This window comes from Rhineura floridana, chromosome 17, assembly GCF_030035675.1.
Source record: "Rhineura floridana isolate rRhiFlo1 chromosome 17, rRhiFlo1.hap2, whole genome shotgun sequence".
Lineage (NCBI taxonomy): Eukaryota > Metazoa > Chordata > Lepidosauria > Squamata > Rhineuridae > Rhineura > Rhineura floridana.
This window is the reverse complement of record NC_084496.1, coordinates 12,270,723-12,290,031: the sequence shown is the minus strand read 5'-3', so window position 1 is coordinate 12,290,031 and position 19,309 is coordinate 12,270,723. Positions and strand designations below refer to the sequence as shown.

The 19,309-nt window shown below is 46.0% G+C and overlaps 1 protein-coding gene across 3 annotated transcripts in view; it reads left to right on the top strand.

Annotated features, from left to right (window-relative positions):
- The window catches only part of ABCC6 (ATP binding cassette subfamily C member 6), a 52,324-nt gene that overhangs the window by 6,733 nt on the left and 26,282 nt on the right, over nt 1-19,309 (top strand). For 2 of the 3 annotated variants that reach the window (XM_061600075.1, XM_061600076.1), the window contains exons 4-17: nt 853-990; nt 1,598-1,723; nt 3,791-3,852; nt 4,606-4,737; nt 6,166-6,369; nt 9,300-9,477; nt 9,940-10,101; nt 13,127-13,219; nt 14,086-14,289; nt 14,394-14,540; nt 14,741-14,828; nt 16,279-16,348; nt 18,363-18,489; nt 19,029-19,205. In XM_061600075.1, the coding sequence (XP_061456059.1) occupies nt 853-990; nt 1,598-1,723; nt 3,791-3,852; nt 4,606-4,737; nt 6,166-6,369; nt 9,300-9,477; nt 9,940-10,101; nt 13,127-13,219; nt 14,086-14,289; nt 14,394-14,540; nt 14,741-14,828; nt 16,279-16,348; nt 18,363-18,489; nt 19,029-19,205 (1,908 nt within the window). The other variant, XM_061600077.1, reaches the window with a different exon arrangement.

The following is a 19,309-nucleotide window of genomic DNA, read 5'->3' as shown; positions in this document are numbered from 1 at the left end:
ACTTCAGCAGAAGACACCAACAAGCAGATTCCACCCCTAGTCTTGCCAGGGAGAACTCAGAATTTTAAGTTTGTTTTATGTGTTATGTTATTCATTTAGGTATTACTTATTTTTATTCAAATTTGCATAACTTACAAGATCTGAACAGGGTGTTTTGTGACAGATGCTCTTGGAGGTTGCTGATTCATAGGGTCGCCTTGAGTCGCAGTCAACTTGGAGGCACATAACAACAACAAAAGGAGGGACAAACTTCTTAAAGGGACATGTTGTGACCTGCCTGGGATATTAGGCATTTTAAGTTTTATTTCCCTTGTATATTATTTTATTGGAGTCTGAGTTAACTTATATTGATGTTAACCCTGTGTTACTCTCAAAGTAGACCAACTGAAGTTCATAGAATCATAGAATCATAAAGTTGGAAGGGGCCTTGTAGGCCATCGAGTCCAAACCCCTGCTCACAGCAGGAAATCCACAGCTAGAGCATCTCCCGCAGATAGCTGTCCAGCCTCTGCTTGAAGACATCCAGCGAAGGGGATCCCACCACCTCCCTAGGCAGTCGGTTCCATTGCCGAACTGCCCTTACTGTCAAGAAGTTCCTTCTAATGTCCAATCTGAATTTACGCTCCTGCAACTTAAAACCATTAGACCTAGTCCTATCCTCTGGGGCATGACAATTCCACTGGGGCTACTCTGAGTAGGTCTTTGGTGAATACAACCCGTACTGTTATTACACTTTGGTATTGTGATGGTCTGATAGCTAGATAGAAAGGAACAGATCTGAATCTAGTGTGGCCATATTTTAGAAATGTTCTATATTAAGCACTTTTTCTGTCTTTTTTTTTTAAAATAAAGGTCCTGGTGGTATTCCTAACCCAGATGGAAAGACTAAAAGGCGTCCAGTCTTCAGGCATTTTGCTGGCATATTGGTTGCTCTGTTTTCTCTCTGCTATCATTCCCTTTACCTCTAAAATACAACATGCCCTGAAAGGTGTAAGTCTATAATCAGGCATAAGTCTATAATTGCTTACTTGTCGTGGCTCTATACTAACTCCTGAGTCACTTCCTCATGTTATTTTTTTCTGGGCTTTTAATAATGTAAAAACAGCGTTTGAAGATAATTCTAAAGCCACTCTTCTGTGACTGTTTTATACTGCATAATTCTGCTTTATCCTGCATAAACTATTTTGCTTTTGTTTCCGATGAGAAGCTAACATTACATATTCAATGTGAAGGGAGAGACAGACCACATTCACATCATACATTCCACTATTGTTCCACTTTGTGGCTTCCCCCAAAGAATCCTGGGAAATGCACTTTGTGGAAATGCAGTTTGGGGATGTTAGGAGACCCCTATTCCCCTCACAGAGCTACAATTCCCAGAATTCCCTGGGAAGAGGGACTGACTGTTAAACCACCCTGAGAATTGCAGCTCTATGAGGAGAATAGGGGGTCTCCTAACAACTCTCAGCACCCTTCACAAACTACACTTCCCAGGATTCTTTGGGGGAAGTCATGACTGGAATAAATGTATGGAGTGACTATGGCCATAGCATTCTAGAAATGTCTAATAGCAAGCAACTTTTCTTTATTTTTGCAGGGCTTTGGAGAAGAACCCTTCCATCACATTGCCTCATACATTTATTTCACCTTGATCCTATCGGAACTGATGCTTTGCTGCTTTGTAGATCAGCCTCCCTTCTTCTCCAAAGTTATTGATGACGCCGTAAGCATTTTAGCTTTTCCTTTATAGAGCCTGTAATGATTCCCCTAGGATTCCAGCATTCATTTCTCTTTTTAAAGATTCTAGTGCTTATTGCTGCAGGGGAAAGGGTGGATATGTTCTCCCCACCCCCACCCCCAAAAAACCACATACTGAGCAATCCTATGTAGATCTGCTCAGAAGTAAATTCCACTGAGGTCAATGGGCCTTACTCCCAGGTAAGTGTGCATGGTATTGCAGCCTACAGGAATTGAAAATAAGGTATGAATTAAGAAGCTAGACTTCGTTATGTGTATTTTCAGCTCTAATGATGTCAAAGTTCATATATGAACTATTTTAAGAACATAAGAGCCCTACTGGATCAGGCCAGTGCCCCATCTATTCTAGCGTCCTGTTCTCACAGTGGCCGACCAGATGCCTACAGGAAACCCACAAGCAGGACCTGAGCACAACAGCACTCTCCCCTCCTGCACTTCCCAGCAACTGGTATTTAGAAGCATGCTGCCTCTGCACGGGGTCAGACAGGGCCGGATTATCCATTAGGCTTAGTAGGCTGAAGCCTAGGGGCCCGGAGCTCTTGGGGACCCATGGGGCACTGGCCTGAGGGCCCCTGGAGCTATAAGGGGCCCTCTGCTCTCCTTCCACAATCCGTGGAAGCATCAGCGGACCGCCATCCCCCTGCTATTCCCCCGCTTTACCTACCTTTCTGTTGTTTTTTGCAGCGCGCAGATTTGCCATCAATAAAGATGGCGGCCAAAGTTTCCTTAAGGGGCCGAAGCCTCTGCCGCCATCTTGGCTGATGGCATGCATGCGTGCTATACGCGCGCGTTGCTGCCATCAACAAAGATGGCAGCAGAGGCTTCAGCTCCTTAGGGAAACCTTGGCCGCCATCTTTATTGATGGCAAACCTGCGCACACCGCAGAAAACAACGGAAAGGTAGGTGAAGCATGGGGATGGGGGGCCCAAACACCAATCAGCCTAGAGGCCCTCCTTAGCTTAATCCGGCCCTAGGGTCAGAGCGTAGCCATCATGGCTAGTAGCCATTGATTACCTTATCCTCTATGAATTTGTCTTATGCTCTTTTAAAGCCATCCAAGATTGTGGCCGTCGCTGCCTCCCGTGGGAGCTAATTCCATAGTCCAACTAAGTGCTACACGAGCAAGTAAAAAAAAATTGAAAGAAATGATTCCTACATTTCATGTTGGATTGTAATTTCTCAATAGAGTTCTGCATTAAGCATCACATGTTCATTATTCTGGCGTCTGCCAGATTTGGAGAAATTACATGTAATTACGCTAATGAATTAATGTCGTTGTTGTTACATTTTTTTATCCTACCCTTCCTCTTGAAGGAGCCTAGGGTGGCAAACACATGAACACAACATTTTAACAAAAAGAGGAAAAAAAGCAATCTAAAAACAGTTTAAAGACATTCTTCTGTCTACTGATCTCCAGGTTGCCGAGACCTCAAATGCCTGGGTAAACAGGAATGTTTTTAAACTCCTTCTGAAAGTCATTACTGAGGGACTTAGGTGCAACTCACTGGGGAGGGCATTCCACAAATGGGAAGCCACCACTGAAAAGGCCCTGTGACAGGTCAGCACCATCTAGGCAGCTGCTGGTGGCACCACCATGAACAAGGCCTCACCTGCCAGTCATCAGGTCTGAAATGGCTGGTCCTGGGGAAGGTGCTCTTTTAGTTACTTGGGTCCTAAGCCATTTAGGGCTTTATGTACTAGTAGTAATACCTTGAATTGGATCCAGTAGCAAACTGGCAACCAGTGCAACACTTTCAGGTCCTGTCAGTCTGCTCCACTTATGCAAACTAGCTCCCTGAGAACTTGCTACAAGGTCCTGGGAGTTGGATAAAATACATTGATGGGTGACAATCTACATGACACTGTTATTGGTCCATCTTACTCCATATTGCAGCAGCTGTCAGGAGTTTCAAGTCAGGTATCTTTTTTTCAGCCCAATTATGTTCCTTCTTGCCCTCTCCACCTGACATTGTTAAATATAATGTATGCAAACCTAAGAGCTATGTTTGTTTTGGTTTTTTTCCTTTTGCAGAACCCGTGTCCCGAAGCTGGAGCCTGTTTTGCTTCCAAAATCACATTTTGGTGGTTTGCTGGGTAAGAAAATAACGAATGTTTTATCTTGTGCTAAAATGGCTGATAAATATCAACTTGGCTAAGAAAGCCAGGGGTCATCCACACACCTTATGCCGATGAATGATGTGCTGCTTGAAAGAAGGTCTTCCTTTTGTACCAGATTTTCTGGAAAATTTACCAGGTCATCTTCTCACTATTCATAATATGTGTGTCATGGATTGCCAATGTTTTTTAGGCCTATAGGCACATTGGGGTTTGAGTGAGTGCAGTGGGAGCCACCCCTTCTGGTCACTGATCTCTCCCTCACCCTCTGATCACTGCCTCTCTCCCCCCAGTAAGGGGTGCTTACACACACACACACTTCAGTTTCTCTGGGATCTGGGTAAAACTCAGATCCAGCAGAATTGTTCTGAGCCTTGAAAAGCACATAGAGCTTTCATAGGAAGTGGGAAAAGGTGTCAGTCTTCCAACTTCCTCCTTCAGCTCTGTGCCCTGTTCAATGGAGAAAAAGGTAACCATCCTCACCCCAACATGACCTGTTGATGGGCAAGGGGGGGATACTCACACTATTCTGTGTTCCTGTCTTTTTCCTCAGTTTTAGATGTGGGAGCCATTTTGTGTTATACTACACCACTCATGGCAGCCATTTTGTGGCTGACACCCATGGCCCTTTCTCAAAATTCCAGAAGCGCCCACTGACCTCAAAGGGCTGGCGACTCTGAAACTAGGTAACTCCCTCCCCTCAATTGAGTGTGAATGCCCTCTGTTTTATAGACTGGTCTGGAAGGGATATCGGCAGCCCCTACAAACAGATGATCTGTGGTCACTAACAAAAGAAAATTCCTCTGAAGAGATAGTTGCCAAGATTGAAGATGCATGGAATAAGAATTATGCAAGAGCCACACAGTAAGTGTGTGTGTGTGTGCGCACGCGCTTGCACAGAAGACCAGCTACAAAGAAGCAAACAGGCTGCTAGTCCTCATGTCCTGAAGAGCAGGTATATGCATGGGCTTCCTGGAGGCATCTGTCTGGCCTCTGTTGGGAACAGGATGCTGTAGGTCTGGGATGGACTACCTGTGGCCCTGTTAGACTACAGCAGGTGTGAGTATTATTTATTATTATTTATTTATTAAATTTATATACCGCCCGACTAGCGATAGCTCTCTGGGCGGTGAACATAAAATAGTATAAAAATACAATGAATAACAAAATAATATTAAAATACAATCAACAATACAATAAACATTATTAAAATTAGATCAATGTAACTTAAAATGCTTCAGAGAATAGGAAGGTTTTGACCTGGCGCCGGAAGGAAAGCAGAGTCGGCGCCAGGCGTACTTCCTCAGGGAGACTGTTCCATAGTTCGGGGGCCACCACTGAGTAATCTTTGGCCCTCCAGATGTTGCTGAACTACAACTCCCATCAGCCTTGGCCATTGGCCATGCTTGGTAAAGCTGATGGAAGTTGTAGTGCAGCAACATCTGGAGGGCCAAAGGTCTACCACTGCTGAACTACAGCTCCCATCAGCTCTGGACATTGGCCATGCTGGCTGTGAGCCTGATGGGAATTGGGGTCCAACAGCATCTGGGGGCTCATAGGTTTCCCATTCCTATTGCAGGTGAGCCCTTGGATCTGTTCCAACAAGGTTCCATTTTACGGGTTCTTAGGTGTAAGACAGCAGCTAGGAATGGGTAAGACGGTAGCATTAAAAACGCATTATATTGGGAGAGAAATTATTTGCAAAAATGTATTAGGAAGAACAGCATACAGTAATTCGGATACCAGGTCAAATGTGCATTACCATGCCGATGAACTTTCTTGAGGACTTTTTTAAAAAAAAAAAATCCACAAACTGGTGTGGAAATGTGGAGAACTGAACTCTAAAAGAGAAAAAATGGGAAATGGAGAAAAACCAGAATGGACCAGTTTGCACACTTCTAGCAATAGCAGAAACAGCAACAGCAAGAAATACTGCCTCACTCCTCCATTCACTGGATATACGGGTAGCAGTGGTGACTGTTGGCCCCAATGTCAGTGGGGCAGTAAATCCACTGCGAGTTTTTGTCCAAATTTTCCAGGAGCTGTCGAAGGTGCTGAAACCAATTCGCCAAATAGGTTCAGCACCTTGGACAGTTCCTTGAATGTTCAGACTAAACTCCAGGGTGGATTCACTTCCCCCTGAAATTGGAGCCACCAGTCTCTGTTGGCGGGTAGCATTTCTGAAGAGGACTGCAAAGTTTTGGTTAACTGAGGTTAAGATAAGAAGGGTCCAGATGCACTGATGCTGAGAACACAAAAGGCTGTCGCTCTGTTTGTTTTGCTGTTGATTAGAACTGCAGACTCGATGAAATTTAAGAGAGTGCAAGAAAGTAGCGAAACCATAGAGGAAACCACCATCCTACTTCAGCCGGAATCTAATAAAAGCACATTGCTGCTGAAAGCTTTCTGGACCGTGTTTGGAACATATTTTCTTGTTGGGACTCTCAGTTTAGTCATCGGTGATGTCCTTCTGTTTTTGATCCCAAAGACACTGAGGTACGAGGAGATTTAATAACTGTTTCCTAAGAAGAAATCCCAAATCTGTTAGGCATTTCAGGGATACAAGATGGCCTCCCAGATGCTGGTGGGACTACAGCTCCCATCATCCCTGACCATTGGCCTTGCTGCTTGGGGTTGATGGGAGTTGGAGTCCAACAACATATGGAAGGCCACAGGTTCCAAATAGCGGCTGTTTAATACCAACGATCAGGGATGTTCTGCTCTTGGGGTGTTCTTCTGGAATGGGGTCACCCTTATCGGTACCTGACTGGTTGCTGTTCCTTGAAATTCAAGGAGGAATCTCAGGCTTTGATGTGTGCTTGTCTTTATCTTACTATCTCCCTGTAAGCAACAGCAACGCCGCTGCCAGGAGGCTACTCCTGCATTTGAAGACTATATTGTAGAAATGTACAAGCAAAGAAAAGATGCAGAGTTTATACTTGGAAGCTTGATTGGGTGCATTACAACCCTCTTATATGGGGAGAAAACACATGAGTACTTGCCATGACAGCTAGTGGCTCCATGTCGGTGGGGCAGTGGAATCCAATCCTGCACAGCACCCTGGACAGCTCCTTGAACGTTTGGACTAAAGTCCAGAGCAGATTCCACTGCCCTGCTGTTTGCAGGCTTATGGACAATGCACAACAGGCTTCATGTACGATATAAAGCAGGGGTGGGGAATCTCAGGCCTCGGGACCAAATCTGGCCCTCCAGGCTTCTCAGTGTGGCCCTCAGGACTCCACCTCAGCCACATGGCCTCCCCTTTGTTATTATAAAATACTGTATGTTTATTGATAATTTTGATGTTTTTTGTAAGCTGCTTAGAGGTTTTTCGCAATGAAGCGGTATATACATTTTGTTAAATAAACTTTGCAGGCAGTCATGGCTGGTGGCTCCACGTCAGTGGAACAGTAGAATCTGCTCTGGGTTTTAGTCCAAAATTTCAAGGCTGGACAATTTCTTGAAATTTTGGACTAAAACCTGGAGTGGATCCCACTGCCCCACTGACATGGAGCCACCACTGAGTGCTTGACATAGAAAGCAGACCTGGGCTCCTACTGGGTGGAAGGGCAGGATACAAATCAAATAATAAAAAAAGAAAAAGAGGGCATACATCTTAAAAAAAAATTAGCTTATTGAAATGCATAGCAAGATTCCCTTACGGAACCAGCTCCCTTTACAGAAGGGGCTTCACTCTTCCCAGTGCAGGCAACACACAAGGCAAGTGGTTACTGACAGGCAATGGCGTGTTGGGATCCAGGGCAGAGGATTACCCCGTTAAAGTCCATCATGTGGTTTCCATGGTGCGGGTCTCGGGCAATAACAGTAATTCATTTATTAGTTGCTGCCTATATAAAATGTCTCAGAGTGACTTAGAACTGCAGAAAGCAGCAACATAAAGAATAAAATTATTTACTAAAAATGTTCATCCTTCAATATTATAAAAAGGACAGATCCTATCCCATCCTACTAAAAGATGAATACCACAACTGGCTAGGTCATCATGGAAATGGACCACCTTCAAGTCGCTTCCAAATTATGGCAACCCTATGAATAGGGTTTTCATGGTGAGCGGTATGCAGAGGTGGTTTCCCATTGCCTCCCTCTGAGGCTGAGAGGCAGTGACGGGCCCAAGGTCGCCCAGTGAGCTTCGTGGCTGTGTGGGGATTCAAACCCTGGTCTCCCAGGTCATAGTCCAACACTCTAACCACTACGCCACACTGGCATTACAAATCATTAATGACTGCTAGCTCAGATGGCTATGTTCTGCCTTCACTGTGGGAGGCTGCATGCCTCTGAGCGCCAGTTGTTGGGAATCGCAAGTGGGCAGAGTGCTGTTGTACTCAGGTCCTGCTTTTGGGCTCCCCAGAGGGGCCACTGTGAGAGCAGGACGCTGGACTAGATGGATCACTGGCCTGATCCAGCAGGCTCTTACATCCTTAGGTTCTCCCTTGTTGAAATATGAGGGGCCCACTCCTGTTCTAGATCCATCAGGCACTTTTTATATTCTCATACCATATGATCCCAACTAAAAACCAAATGTCTGGGTAAACAGGGACACCTTTGTCTCATGCCTAAAAGTTAGTAATGATGGCACCAGGTGCATCTGCCTAACACCTCCAGGGTTTTGTTCTGGGATCAAGTAGCAGTTGGCATGAAAGCCTTATGCCTGAGGCTCTGGATTACTGGGACAGATGGACAAAGATTTTGCGTGTGGAGAGGTGCCATACCATAGCTCAGAGGTAGAGTACATGCTTTGCATGCAGAAGGCTCTATCCCTGGTGGTATCCAATTTTTAAAAAGGTTCAAGTCGCAGGTAGAGATGGGAGAGAAATTTGATTCAGTCCACAATTGAAGGCAAAGGTATCTAATGCACGCTTTCCAAAACAATACACAAACTGAACATAGCCATCCTGCAAGATTCGCACCTCTCTGAATTTTGCAATGCAGTTCTCCAGCCAAATAAAGTGCACAAAAATGCATTGTGTTAAGAAAAATAATATACCAAATTGTGCATAGTTGTCAAAACTGCTTGCAAACGCGTGTGTATTAGGGAAAATTGAGACTGCGATGCTGATGAATTTTCATGAGGACTTTTTGTTTTTCTTTTTAAAAAAGGCAAACATATGGCAATATGGAGAACTGAATTTAAGATTGGAAAAATGAGTCACTGAGAAAAACAGAAATTGACAGATTCTTCCATCCTTGTAGCAGAAGATGGGAGAGGCCTCTGCTAAGACCCTAGAGAGCCTCTGCCAGTCGGCGTACACAACCCTGAGCTTAGACAGAAAACCCAATAACCTAACTTGGTAGACACCAACTTCCCACCTTTTTAATCCTACCCTAAAGCATTGCTGTGATGTCTCCACTCTCCGTGATAGCTCCCGTTCCAGATGTGTCATCAACTATGATTTCTCCTTTTGTAGTCTTTTCCTAGATTTCATCACCAATCCAGAAGCTCCTTACTGGAAAGGTTATCTCTATGCCATTGTGATGTTCCTCTTAGCTTGTCTCGAGACTCTCTTTGAACAGCAGTATATGTATATGTGTCTTGTATTGGGAGTGAGGTTAAAGACGGCCGTTACGGATCTCGTTTATCGGAAGGTAAACCCTGTTTTTTGCTAATCGCTTTTATTTTTCTTCCGACTCAGTGCTGCTTTGATCCAGGCAATTCTGAAGAGCAAAGGCTGTTTTCACACTGAGCATTTGCTGTGAAATAGTTCTGCTTTCTTCACTGCCTTTCTTCTGGCTGGTTATGGGCCGTATGGATTGATCTAGCTATTTCCTCCTCTACAGTCTGCCTCTCCTCTGTTGGGCTGGAATCAGCTCTATCACTGTAACTGCTTCCTTTTCAAATAGTAAGTGATCTTGCAGGGAATGCAGCCTTCGGACTGAAAATTTTTTCCTATCCCCTGCCCTAGAACACTTTGAATGTTTTTCATCAAATGAAATTTGGAGGCCCTTATGAACTCGAACTACATTTGAATTCTGTTGGGATGCTGGTTACTGCCTTCTCACAAACCTCAGTCAATGTGTGACCTTCTGGCTTGGTTTTCTCTCCCATAGATCTTAGTCATGTCAAACACAGCCAAGAAAGCAACCACAGAGGGGGAAATTGTAAACTTGGTGTCTGTCGACGTCCAGAAACTAATGGAACTTGTTATCTATTTTAATGGGACTTGGCTTGCTCCCATCCGAATTCTCATCTGCTTCGTCTTCCTTTGGCAGGTAAAAGACAACAGCTTACATTCCTCTTAAATGGGATTTAAAAAGGTCTTGGAGAAAAGACTTGTTTTTAACCTTTGAAGTGTTTAATTTCAATCTGGTTTTTAGATCTTTGGCATGTCTTCTGATACTAGGACTTAAAAAGCTGTGGAAGCAATTTTTGTTCAACTTGGAGGAAGACCAATTGGTTGATCCTGGAAACATGAAACCCCTCTTGTACTTAGAGTGGTGTCTTCAGCCTTGGATCCCCAGATATTGTTGGACTACAACTCCCACCATCCCTGGCCATTGGCTAGGCTGGCTCGGGATATTGGGAGATGCAGTCCGAGGACATCTGGCAACTCAAGATTTTAGAACACTGTGTTTGAGGAGTGACACAACAGTGTGTTAAAACATGCTGTGAGATTGGGGGTTATCTTTGTAGAGAGGAAACGCCAGACAAATATGAAATGACTTGGTTGACCTATTAACAGAACCTTAAAGATAAGGATGGGGCTCCGTTGGCCCTCCAGATGTTGTTGGACTCCAACTCCCATTAGCCCCTGTGGTCAGGGTTGATGGGAGCTGTGACCTTCCAGATGTTGCTGGGCTCCAAGTTCCCCTACCCTGCCTTAAGAGCTGGATTTTGAGAGCTTGAAACCCACCCCCTCTCAAGAAACACATCTTTTTGTCACACACGGACATTATTTTATTTAGTAGACTTCTAGACCACTTTTTCAATAAAAATGCCTTTAAAAGCAGCTTACAACCGTATGCAATACAAATAATCCCAGCATTTAAAATATCCAGTTCCATCCAGAGCTCACAGGCCAGAATACCATTCAGTAAAAGAAAATTAATCTGTATGGTTCTAAAAAATATTGGCATCTAATTTTACAGATCTTAAGTAGGCCTTGTGAATATGTGTAGGAACTAGCCTACTGCACCGAGGTAAAACGTATACTTGTTACTCCAACTCCTTTTGCCTCTGGCACGCCCACCACCACGATATGGTCTGTGGGAGATTGCCCAGAAGGGAATGCAGCCCTCGGGCCAAAAATGGTGCTCCAGCCCTGTTCTAGCTGGTTGACAAGCCTCCCATTTTTGCAACATCTTGGGCAAATAGCAAACATCAGAGGGTCATCAAGCCGCTATTAAGCTGCTACGCATGGCTGGTAGCCCATTTTGCCTTTATGAGCCACATGAGGATAAGATTAATAAGATACTGTGTTTTGCCCATAAAGCCTGTTTTCTTATGCATTTTCCTTTGTGAATATCTATAATGCTGAAACTGTTTTAAAGTATGGACACCAAATGGATACCATTAACACAAGTCAATTTAATCAGTCATTTAAGTTGAGAAATGGCCGTAGCTCAGTGGTAGAGCATCTGCTTTGCACACAAAAGGTCCCAGGTTCAAAGCCCAGCATCTCCAGGTAGTTCTGGGAATGTCCTCTGCCTGAAAATCTGGAGAGCTGCTTCCAGTCAACATAGACTCTTATGTTGTTGTTGTTGTTGCTATTTATTATCTGCCCTTAACCCAAAGATCCCAGGGCAGGTTACAACAATTTTAAAACACATAATTAAAAACAGTAAAAAACAACCTAAACAACATCCAGAAAATAGGGTGGGTCCTAAAAATAAAGATCTCATCTGCGGAAGACCAGGGTAAAGAGGTGTGTCTTCAACATTCGCCAACGGTTGTGCAATGAAGTTGCCAGATGCACCTCGGTGGGAAGGGAGTTCCACAGCTTAGGGGCTGCCACAGAGAAGGCCCTCTCCTGGGCCACGACCCCCCAAACTTCTGAGGGTAGCAGAACTTCCAAAAGGGCCCCCTCTGCTGATCTCAGCACTGAGAGGGTTTGTAGGGAAGGAGGTGGTCTTTCAGATATTTGAGACCTAAGTCGTTTTAAGGGTTTTACACACTAATGTGAGCACCTTGAACTGGGCCCAGAAGCAAACTGGCAACCAATGCAGCTGTTTTAAAACAGGAGTTATATGAGTTCTAAAGGGAACCCCAGCCAGTAATCCGGCTGCTGCATTGGACCAGTTGAAGTTTACGAGTCGTCTTCAAGGGCAGCCCCACATAAAGCGCATTGCTACATGGACTGATGGTCTGTCTCCATAGAAGGTTGCTTCCTACGTTCCTATGAGGCTGATGATGAACCCTGAATTCGAAAGGCAAAAAAGGCCTTCCTTTGCCACTTTAGATGAAGTTTGCAAATTCCGCCTTGCCGAACTGACCACTAGATGTCTCCATTACTACAAAAGAAATTGCTCAAGGACTTGTAGCTAAATAAACAGTTAGTCTTGGATTGGAAGAACAGTCTCTGATTCTCCTTTACCACAATCGGTCCAGCGTAATTCTTCAAAGTGAATGGCTGGAAGGTGGATTGATATAGAAATGTAAATGTACTGCCTTCAAGTCGATTCTGACTTACGGCGATGCTATGAATAGGGTTTTCATGAGGCTGAGAGGCAGTGACAGGCCCAAGGTCACCCAGTCATGCAGCATCACTTGGGGGGCGCAGTGCAGTGGCCAAGCCACGTGAGGGTGTGAGGGAAGCAAGGTCTGCTGGCAGAGGGGCAGGCAAGCAAGCAAGCGGAGCAGCCAGGTGCAGGGCACGTGGGCAGCTGTGGGATGGGCGGCAAGCAAGGTGAGTGGGCAGGTGTAGAATAAGCAGGCAAGCGGCCGGGAGGGGGGTGACTGGGGGCTGAGCAGCAGTGACAGCAGCAGCCTGGGCAGGTCACACATCCCAGGTGTGCAGGCAGCCTAGGTGCACCGTATAATATGCGTTCACAGTGGCCAGCTCCTGTCATCAGCCCAGTGGCAGAATTTTGCAAGAAGTTCCTGAACACAGCGGAAGTCTCTGAATGGCTCACAAAATCATTCTAACTTTTGTTACTCATACTTCATCTCATTTTCTTAGTATTGAAAAAATATAAAGGGGAGGGTGACCAGGCATGGCAGAGGGTGGGGTGCACATTAAAATACTCACACCCTGTTCCTTTCATTTACATGCTGCTTTTGATCTTTGCATCCTGTCAGCTCCTGGGGCCATCGGCTTTGACTGCTGTTGCAGTGTTTTCATTCCTCTTGCCACTGAACTTTGCAATCAGCAAGAAGAGAAGCCAGTTCCAGGTAAGAGTTGCTGTTTGCAAATAATCAGCAGATTTTTATGACTCAAGCAATCTTACACTGCTTCCACTCCACTCCACCTTTTTTTTTTTTTGGTAATAACCTGTCAAGCTGTTGGTCTGTTTAGGATCACAGCACGATCCCTGATACTGAATCAGACCATCGGTCCATCTAGCTCAGTATTGTCGACACTGACAGACAGTAGCTCTTCAGGGTTTCAGAGAGGAATCTCTCTTAGCCCCACCAGGAGATGCTGGGGATTGAACCTGGGACCTTCTGCGGGCAAGACGGATGCTCTGCCCCTGAGCTACAGCCCTTTCTGGAAGCTGTCTTATGCCAGGTCACACAGGGGCCATTCACAACCCTCAGGACTCATATGCTATGCTACAGAGATGGGGAACCTGTTGTTGGGTATCTAGATGTTGCTGGACTACAACTCCCATCCTCCCTAACTATTGACCATGCTTTCTAGGGCTGATGGGAGTTGTAGTTCGGCAACATATGGAGGGCCCATCCCTGCACTGCTATCTTAAGTCAAGCAAAAGTCTCCTTCTTTCAAAGTGCATGCCCTCCTGAAGCCAGCATGGGGAAGACCTTTGGCACTGGGGGATTAACCAATGACCTAGGGAAGTGGTGGGCTCTCCAGCACGGGAGGCATTCCAGAGAGGCAGCTGGACAGCCACCTGTCGGGGATGCTTTAATCTGGATTCCTGCCTTGAGCAGGGGGTTGGACTCGATGGCCTTACAGGCCCCTTCCAACTATGATTCTACGGTTCTTTGAACTCCATAAAATGCCTTGTTTTAGCAATGTCTTCTTTGTAACCATGATGATACCAGTTGGGCTCTGGTTCCCTCTCCCCGCCATGCAGGAAGCTCAGATGAAGTATAAGGACAGTCGTGCAAAACTCACTAGTGCTGTTCTCAGTGACATTAAAATCCTCAAGCTGCACGGCTGGGAGAAGAACTTCATGGGCAAAGTGTTGGGCATCCGGACCCAAGAACTTCAAGCGCTCAGAGCATCACAGCTTCTCTTCTCTGTCTCTCTTGCTTCCTTCCACTCCTCGACATTTCTGGTGAGCATGGTGGGCTGGTTCTTTTTTTACGGCACGAAACAAACCATGCCCTCTTGTATCTTTCAGCCCTTCTTCGCCTGTTTCCTCCCATTCCTCCTCTGCAGATCGCATTCATCATGTTCGCAGTCTACACGTTGGTGGATGAGCAAAATGTCTTGGATGTCCAGAAAGCCTTTGTCTCTCTCGCCCTGATCAACATACTCAACAGGGCTCATTCTTTCCTTCCCTTCTCCATTAATGCTGTCATGCAGGTGAGTCCAAGAGCCGTGAATCACCATCCTTGGAGAGCTCCTTGAAAGTTAGGACTAAAACCCTGGGCAGATTCAACTGCCCCACTGACATGGAGCCCCCAGCCTCCACGGCACGATCCAATAGAACCTAAAGTAGCCCCAGTGCCCCCTGGATTTCTCCTGCCCTCAACCTCAGTTGAGCTGTGTATGCTTTATTCCAGGCAAAAATTTCCCTAAAGCGTTTAGCTGCTTTTCTGTGCCTTGAAGAACTGGATCAAACTGAAACAGACTCTGGTTCTTTAGACTGCAGTAAGTATCCCCTTAGGGGTAACTTCCTTCTGAACCTAGGATGGGGGTCACCCACTTGGCGGCCTCTCCAAGCTTATGAACGCCACCTCCATGGCATCTGTAGGGAAGTCCAACAGGCACACCTTGACAGACAGTTCGCATTGAGCGAGGAAGGCAGGGAATTGCTCTCGGTTCCTGCTGAACTTCCCCGGAAGATCCACGGGGGATTTGCAGCACAGGGCAGGCGCAGGTGTTGGTCAGCTGGTCAAGTTTGCCTTGCAGATTCTGGTTTTTGGCCATCAGGGCTTGCATCATCTAACTAATGTCCACCCCTACCGGGGTGGCAGATTCCATCTCTGCCATCTTCTCTGCTAGAGGAGGTTGGGGTTGCAATGAACTGTCCTGGCTCCCCCCCAGCAGATTCAGACTCGGGACTCTTGACTCAGCTGTTGCTAGCGGCTTTAATCCACAGGTTAGCACAGGACTGGGAGATACATCAGGTTACAGCTCATACAGCACTAAGGTCAATACAAGGCACTACTCGTCTTTGCTTGAGTAGCTATGCTGTTGTCCCAACACTTGACAGGCCTCCTGAATCCCCTTTATAATGGACATGGAGGGCCCGACTATTTGCACGGGACTTGTCTCTCAGCTCGGGAGGAGGCAAACAACCGGACGCTCCTACGGATATGGCTGGTTAACAGGCTCAGTCTGTTCGTGCCTGTGCAGCCGATGGTTCATCCTTGGTGACAGAGGCCAGATCTTCCCCTACCTTCTGCCTCCGACACTCCATCCTTGGTTCAGGGCGGGCCAGCATCAGGAAGCTGGCCTAGTCTTTGGAGCCAGTGCAACAGGGCAGATTGATGGGTCAACCCCTTTATCCCCATTGGCAGACACCTCAGGAGAAGTTGTCAGTGGGCAGATCAGTAGGCTGCATCCCGACATCCTCATCCACAGCTCCCAGACCACTGGGCCCCTTCCCCTGGATCCCGGACCTCTTCTTCCTCAGACCAGTCCTGCCAAGAGTTGCTACCCTAGGCTCCTTCTGGGAGGAAGGGCAGGATAGAAACTGAATAAATAGTAATAATAGTTCTACAGGGGCTCATGACAGTAACAGAGTTGAAGGACACATGCTAGCCAGGCAAAAACACTTGAGGAGCGGTCAAGCAGGGCCAGTGAGGGGTGTGGCCTATGGAGAATCCCAAGGCTCAGACAGAGAGGCCATGAGGGTCACGTCTGGTCCTCTGAGGTTCCCCACTTTTGAAATAAAGGGAATCCAGGTGCTTATTTTTCATTATCTGCAAAGGTAAAATTCATTTTCCTTTAATGCTCCAGCTTCCTACATTGTACTTGAGGCAGCATAAGCTCTGACTATAATAACCTTGCTTATTTACTGAGCAGTGCAGAAAGCTAGTGATTATCCCAAAACACCTATGATTTGTGTTCTTCTTTCTATGCTTTTACTCCTCAGTGCTGGATGGTGTTGTTGTAAGGAATGGAACTTTCTGCTGGTGCAGGGAGGGCCCTCCATGCCTTAAAAGGTGAATTCCCATTTAGATCTCATCATTTAAAATGAAATTTTTCCTGATGTTTATTTTTATTATGAGCTAAGTTACCTTAGGTCACATCCACATTTAAAGCAGATACATACCACTTCCCGTGGCCAACTGTTGGCCACTGTGAGAACAGGTTGCTGGACTAGAAGGGCCACTGGCCTGATCCAGCAGGGCTCTCGTTACATTCCTGTGTTCTGATGTTCGCTTTAAACGATCACGGCCTCCCCCAAAGAATCCTGGGAACTGCAGTTTAAGGGTGCCAAGAGCTCTTTGGAGATCCCTCACAGAGCTACACTTCCCAGCACTCTTAACAAACTACAGTTCCCAGGATTGTTGGAGGGAAGCCATGACTGTTGAAGAGGTAGAAGTGTGCTTTATATGTATGGTGCGGTTGTGACCTTAATCATACGAAGGCCTCTTCAGGTTTCTTAATCCTTCCAATACATTGGAGCAACGCAGTGCAACCATTTCAGACTATTAACAGCAGGCCTTGGCCTGGGTTCAGTTGGGAGCAGGTGGACAAGAACCAAACGGACCAGAGCCGTGGTCATGAACGGGCTGGGAAATATCAGTCAGGCAAGGATCAAAGGACCAGAGGCAGAAGTTGTATTTGGAGACAGAACATGAGTCAGATGCAGGAGCAAGAAGGCAAGACACATCTTTTAAAGATGGCTTTAAAAGGGGATTAGACAAATTCATGGAGGAGAAGGCAATCGTTGGCTATGCTGTCCCTCCGCTGTCTGAGGCAGTATGCTTCCTAATACCAGTTGCTGGAAACCGCAGGTGGGGAGAGAGCTGTTGCACTCGGGTGCTGCTTGCAGACTTTCCATAGCAGTGGCGGTTGGTAGTTTCCAGCAGCTTAGACAGCTCCTTGGAAGTTTGGGCTAGAGCCCGGAGTGGATTCCATTGCCCCACTGACATGGAGCCACCAGCCACCACTGTCCCACAGACATCTGGTTGGCCACTGTGAAAACAGAATGCTGGACGAGATGAGCCGCTGGCCTGATCCAGCAGGGTTCTTACAAGTCTGTTGTGGTGCTTGAAGTTGCTCAGACTGAGGAGCCAGGTCCTGATGTGCCCTGATTACTTTCCAGAGTCAGCTGACAGGAAGCCGGCTGATTATCTTCAGGCTGGAAACACAGCCTAGGTGGCCATAGGTTCCCCCTTAACACTTCCTTTAATACCCTCCGCTGAAGGACTGTCTGGGTCCATGTCCTGTTTAAAGATAAAGAACCATAAGAAGCGAGGGTAAGGGCCTTGAACTTTGCCATCAGCAGTTGTCACCTGGGCACAGTGTTCCTTGTTATGGTGAGATTAGAGCTTGGAAAAGTTACTTTTTTGAACTACAACTCCCATCAGCCCAATCCAGTGGCCATGCTGGTTGGGGCTGATGGGAGTTGTAGTTTAAAAAAAGTAATTTTTCCAAGCTCTGGATGAGATATACTGCATTTCTGTTTAAATGGTAGTAATTATTTATGAATGTGCATCTGTACATATAAATCAGCTCATTGCCAGTTTTGTGTAAATCTGTGCCCTCTTTTGGGGTGTTGCATTTTCTGTCTTTTGGCAATACATAGAAAGCTGCCTTATACTGAATCAGACCATTGGTCTATCATGCTCGGTATTGTCTACACTGACTGGCAGCAACTCTCCAGGGTTTCAGAGAGGGAGTCTCTCCCTGGCCTACCTGGAGATGCCGGGGCTTGAACCTGGGGCCTTCTGCATGCAAGGCAGATGCTCTACCACTGACCTCTGGCCCTTCCCCTGAATAAGTGGCCAGCCTAAACATTGATCCATCAGGACTGGCCTGCTTGGCCTTCTGAGGAACCAGGGTGCTGGAGGTAAGGCACTATAGACTGACTGCTGGAGGCCGGGTTCAAGACTGCTGCCTCTCTCAGCACCTTACAGTTGGTGTGGCCCATTCCCTGTCCTTTCTACACGTAATATGTGCCGGAAGCTCAGTGAAGTGTGTGTGTATATATATTATATATCTGTGCAGGATAAATCTTGCCATACCTCGAGGCAGTCTGTGTGCTGTGGTCGGACAGGTAGGAGCTGGAAAATCCTCACTACTCTCTGCATTACTTGGTGAGCTGCACAAAACTGAAGGCATCCTTGCGATGAAGGTAAGAGCTTCTCTCTTTTTCATCGTAGGCAAGCTTTTCAGTTTTAGCTTGGTTCAGTGGCGGCTGGTGCTGAAGAACCTTGGACAGCTCCTTGAAAGTTCACACTAAAACCCAGTGCGGATTCCACTGCCCCACTGACATGGAGCACCAGCCGCCACTGGTTTAGTTTATTATTTATATGTTGCTTTTCTGACATTAAAGCAGTTTATGTTGATAAAAATGCACCACAGAAGAGTAAAAAGTGTATTATTCCTCATTTTCACAATAGTCAGTTTTAACGTTTTAATATTGTTGCTCTTTCAATTAATAATATTTTACTTGCTCTCCTATTATTTTTGACAACCACTCTACAAATGTCATAAATGTTTACACAGACTTTCCCTTGATATCCTGACCCAGGTTTCTTGTTTTTATTGCTGTGCTGTTTTTAATGGAAATGTTTTATTGTGCATTGTCATTATGGATATTTACATTTTAAAGCTTGCACAGCTGGTATTCTTATACTCTTCATTTGAATCTAACATAATTCAATTTCACAGGGCACAGTAGCATTTGTTCCCCAGAAACCCTGGATACAAAATGCATCAGTGGAAGACAATATCACTTTTGGACAAAAGATGGATCGGAGATGGTACGACAGAGTGGTCAGAGCCTGTGCACTGCAACTGGACCTGGATAGCTTCCCTGCTGGAAGCCAGACAGAAATAGGAGAGAAGGTTCTTGGCTCATTATTTGTCTGATCAAAGCCACATCTGTGCCATACATTTAAAGCATTGTTATACCACTTTAACCGTCAAGGCATCCAGCAAAGGATCCTGGG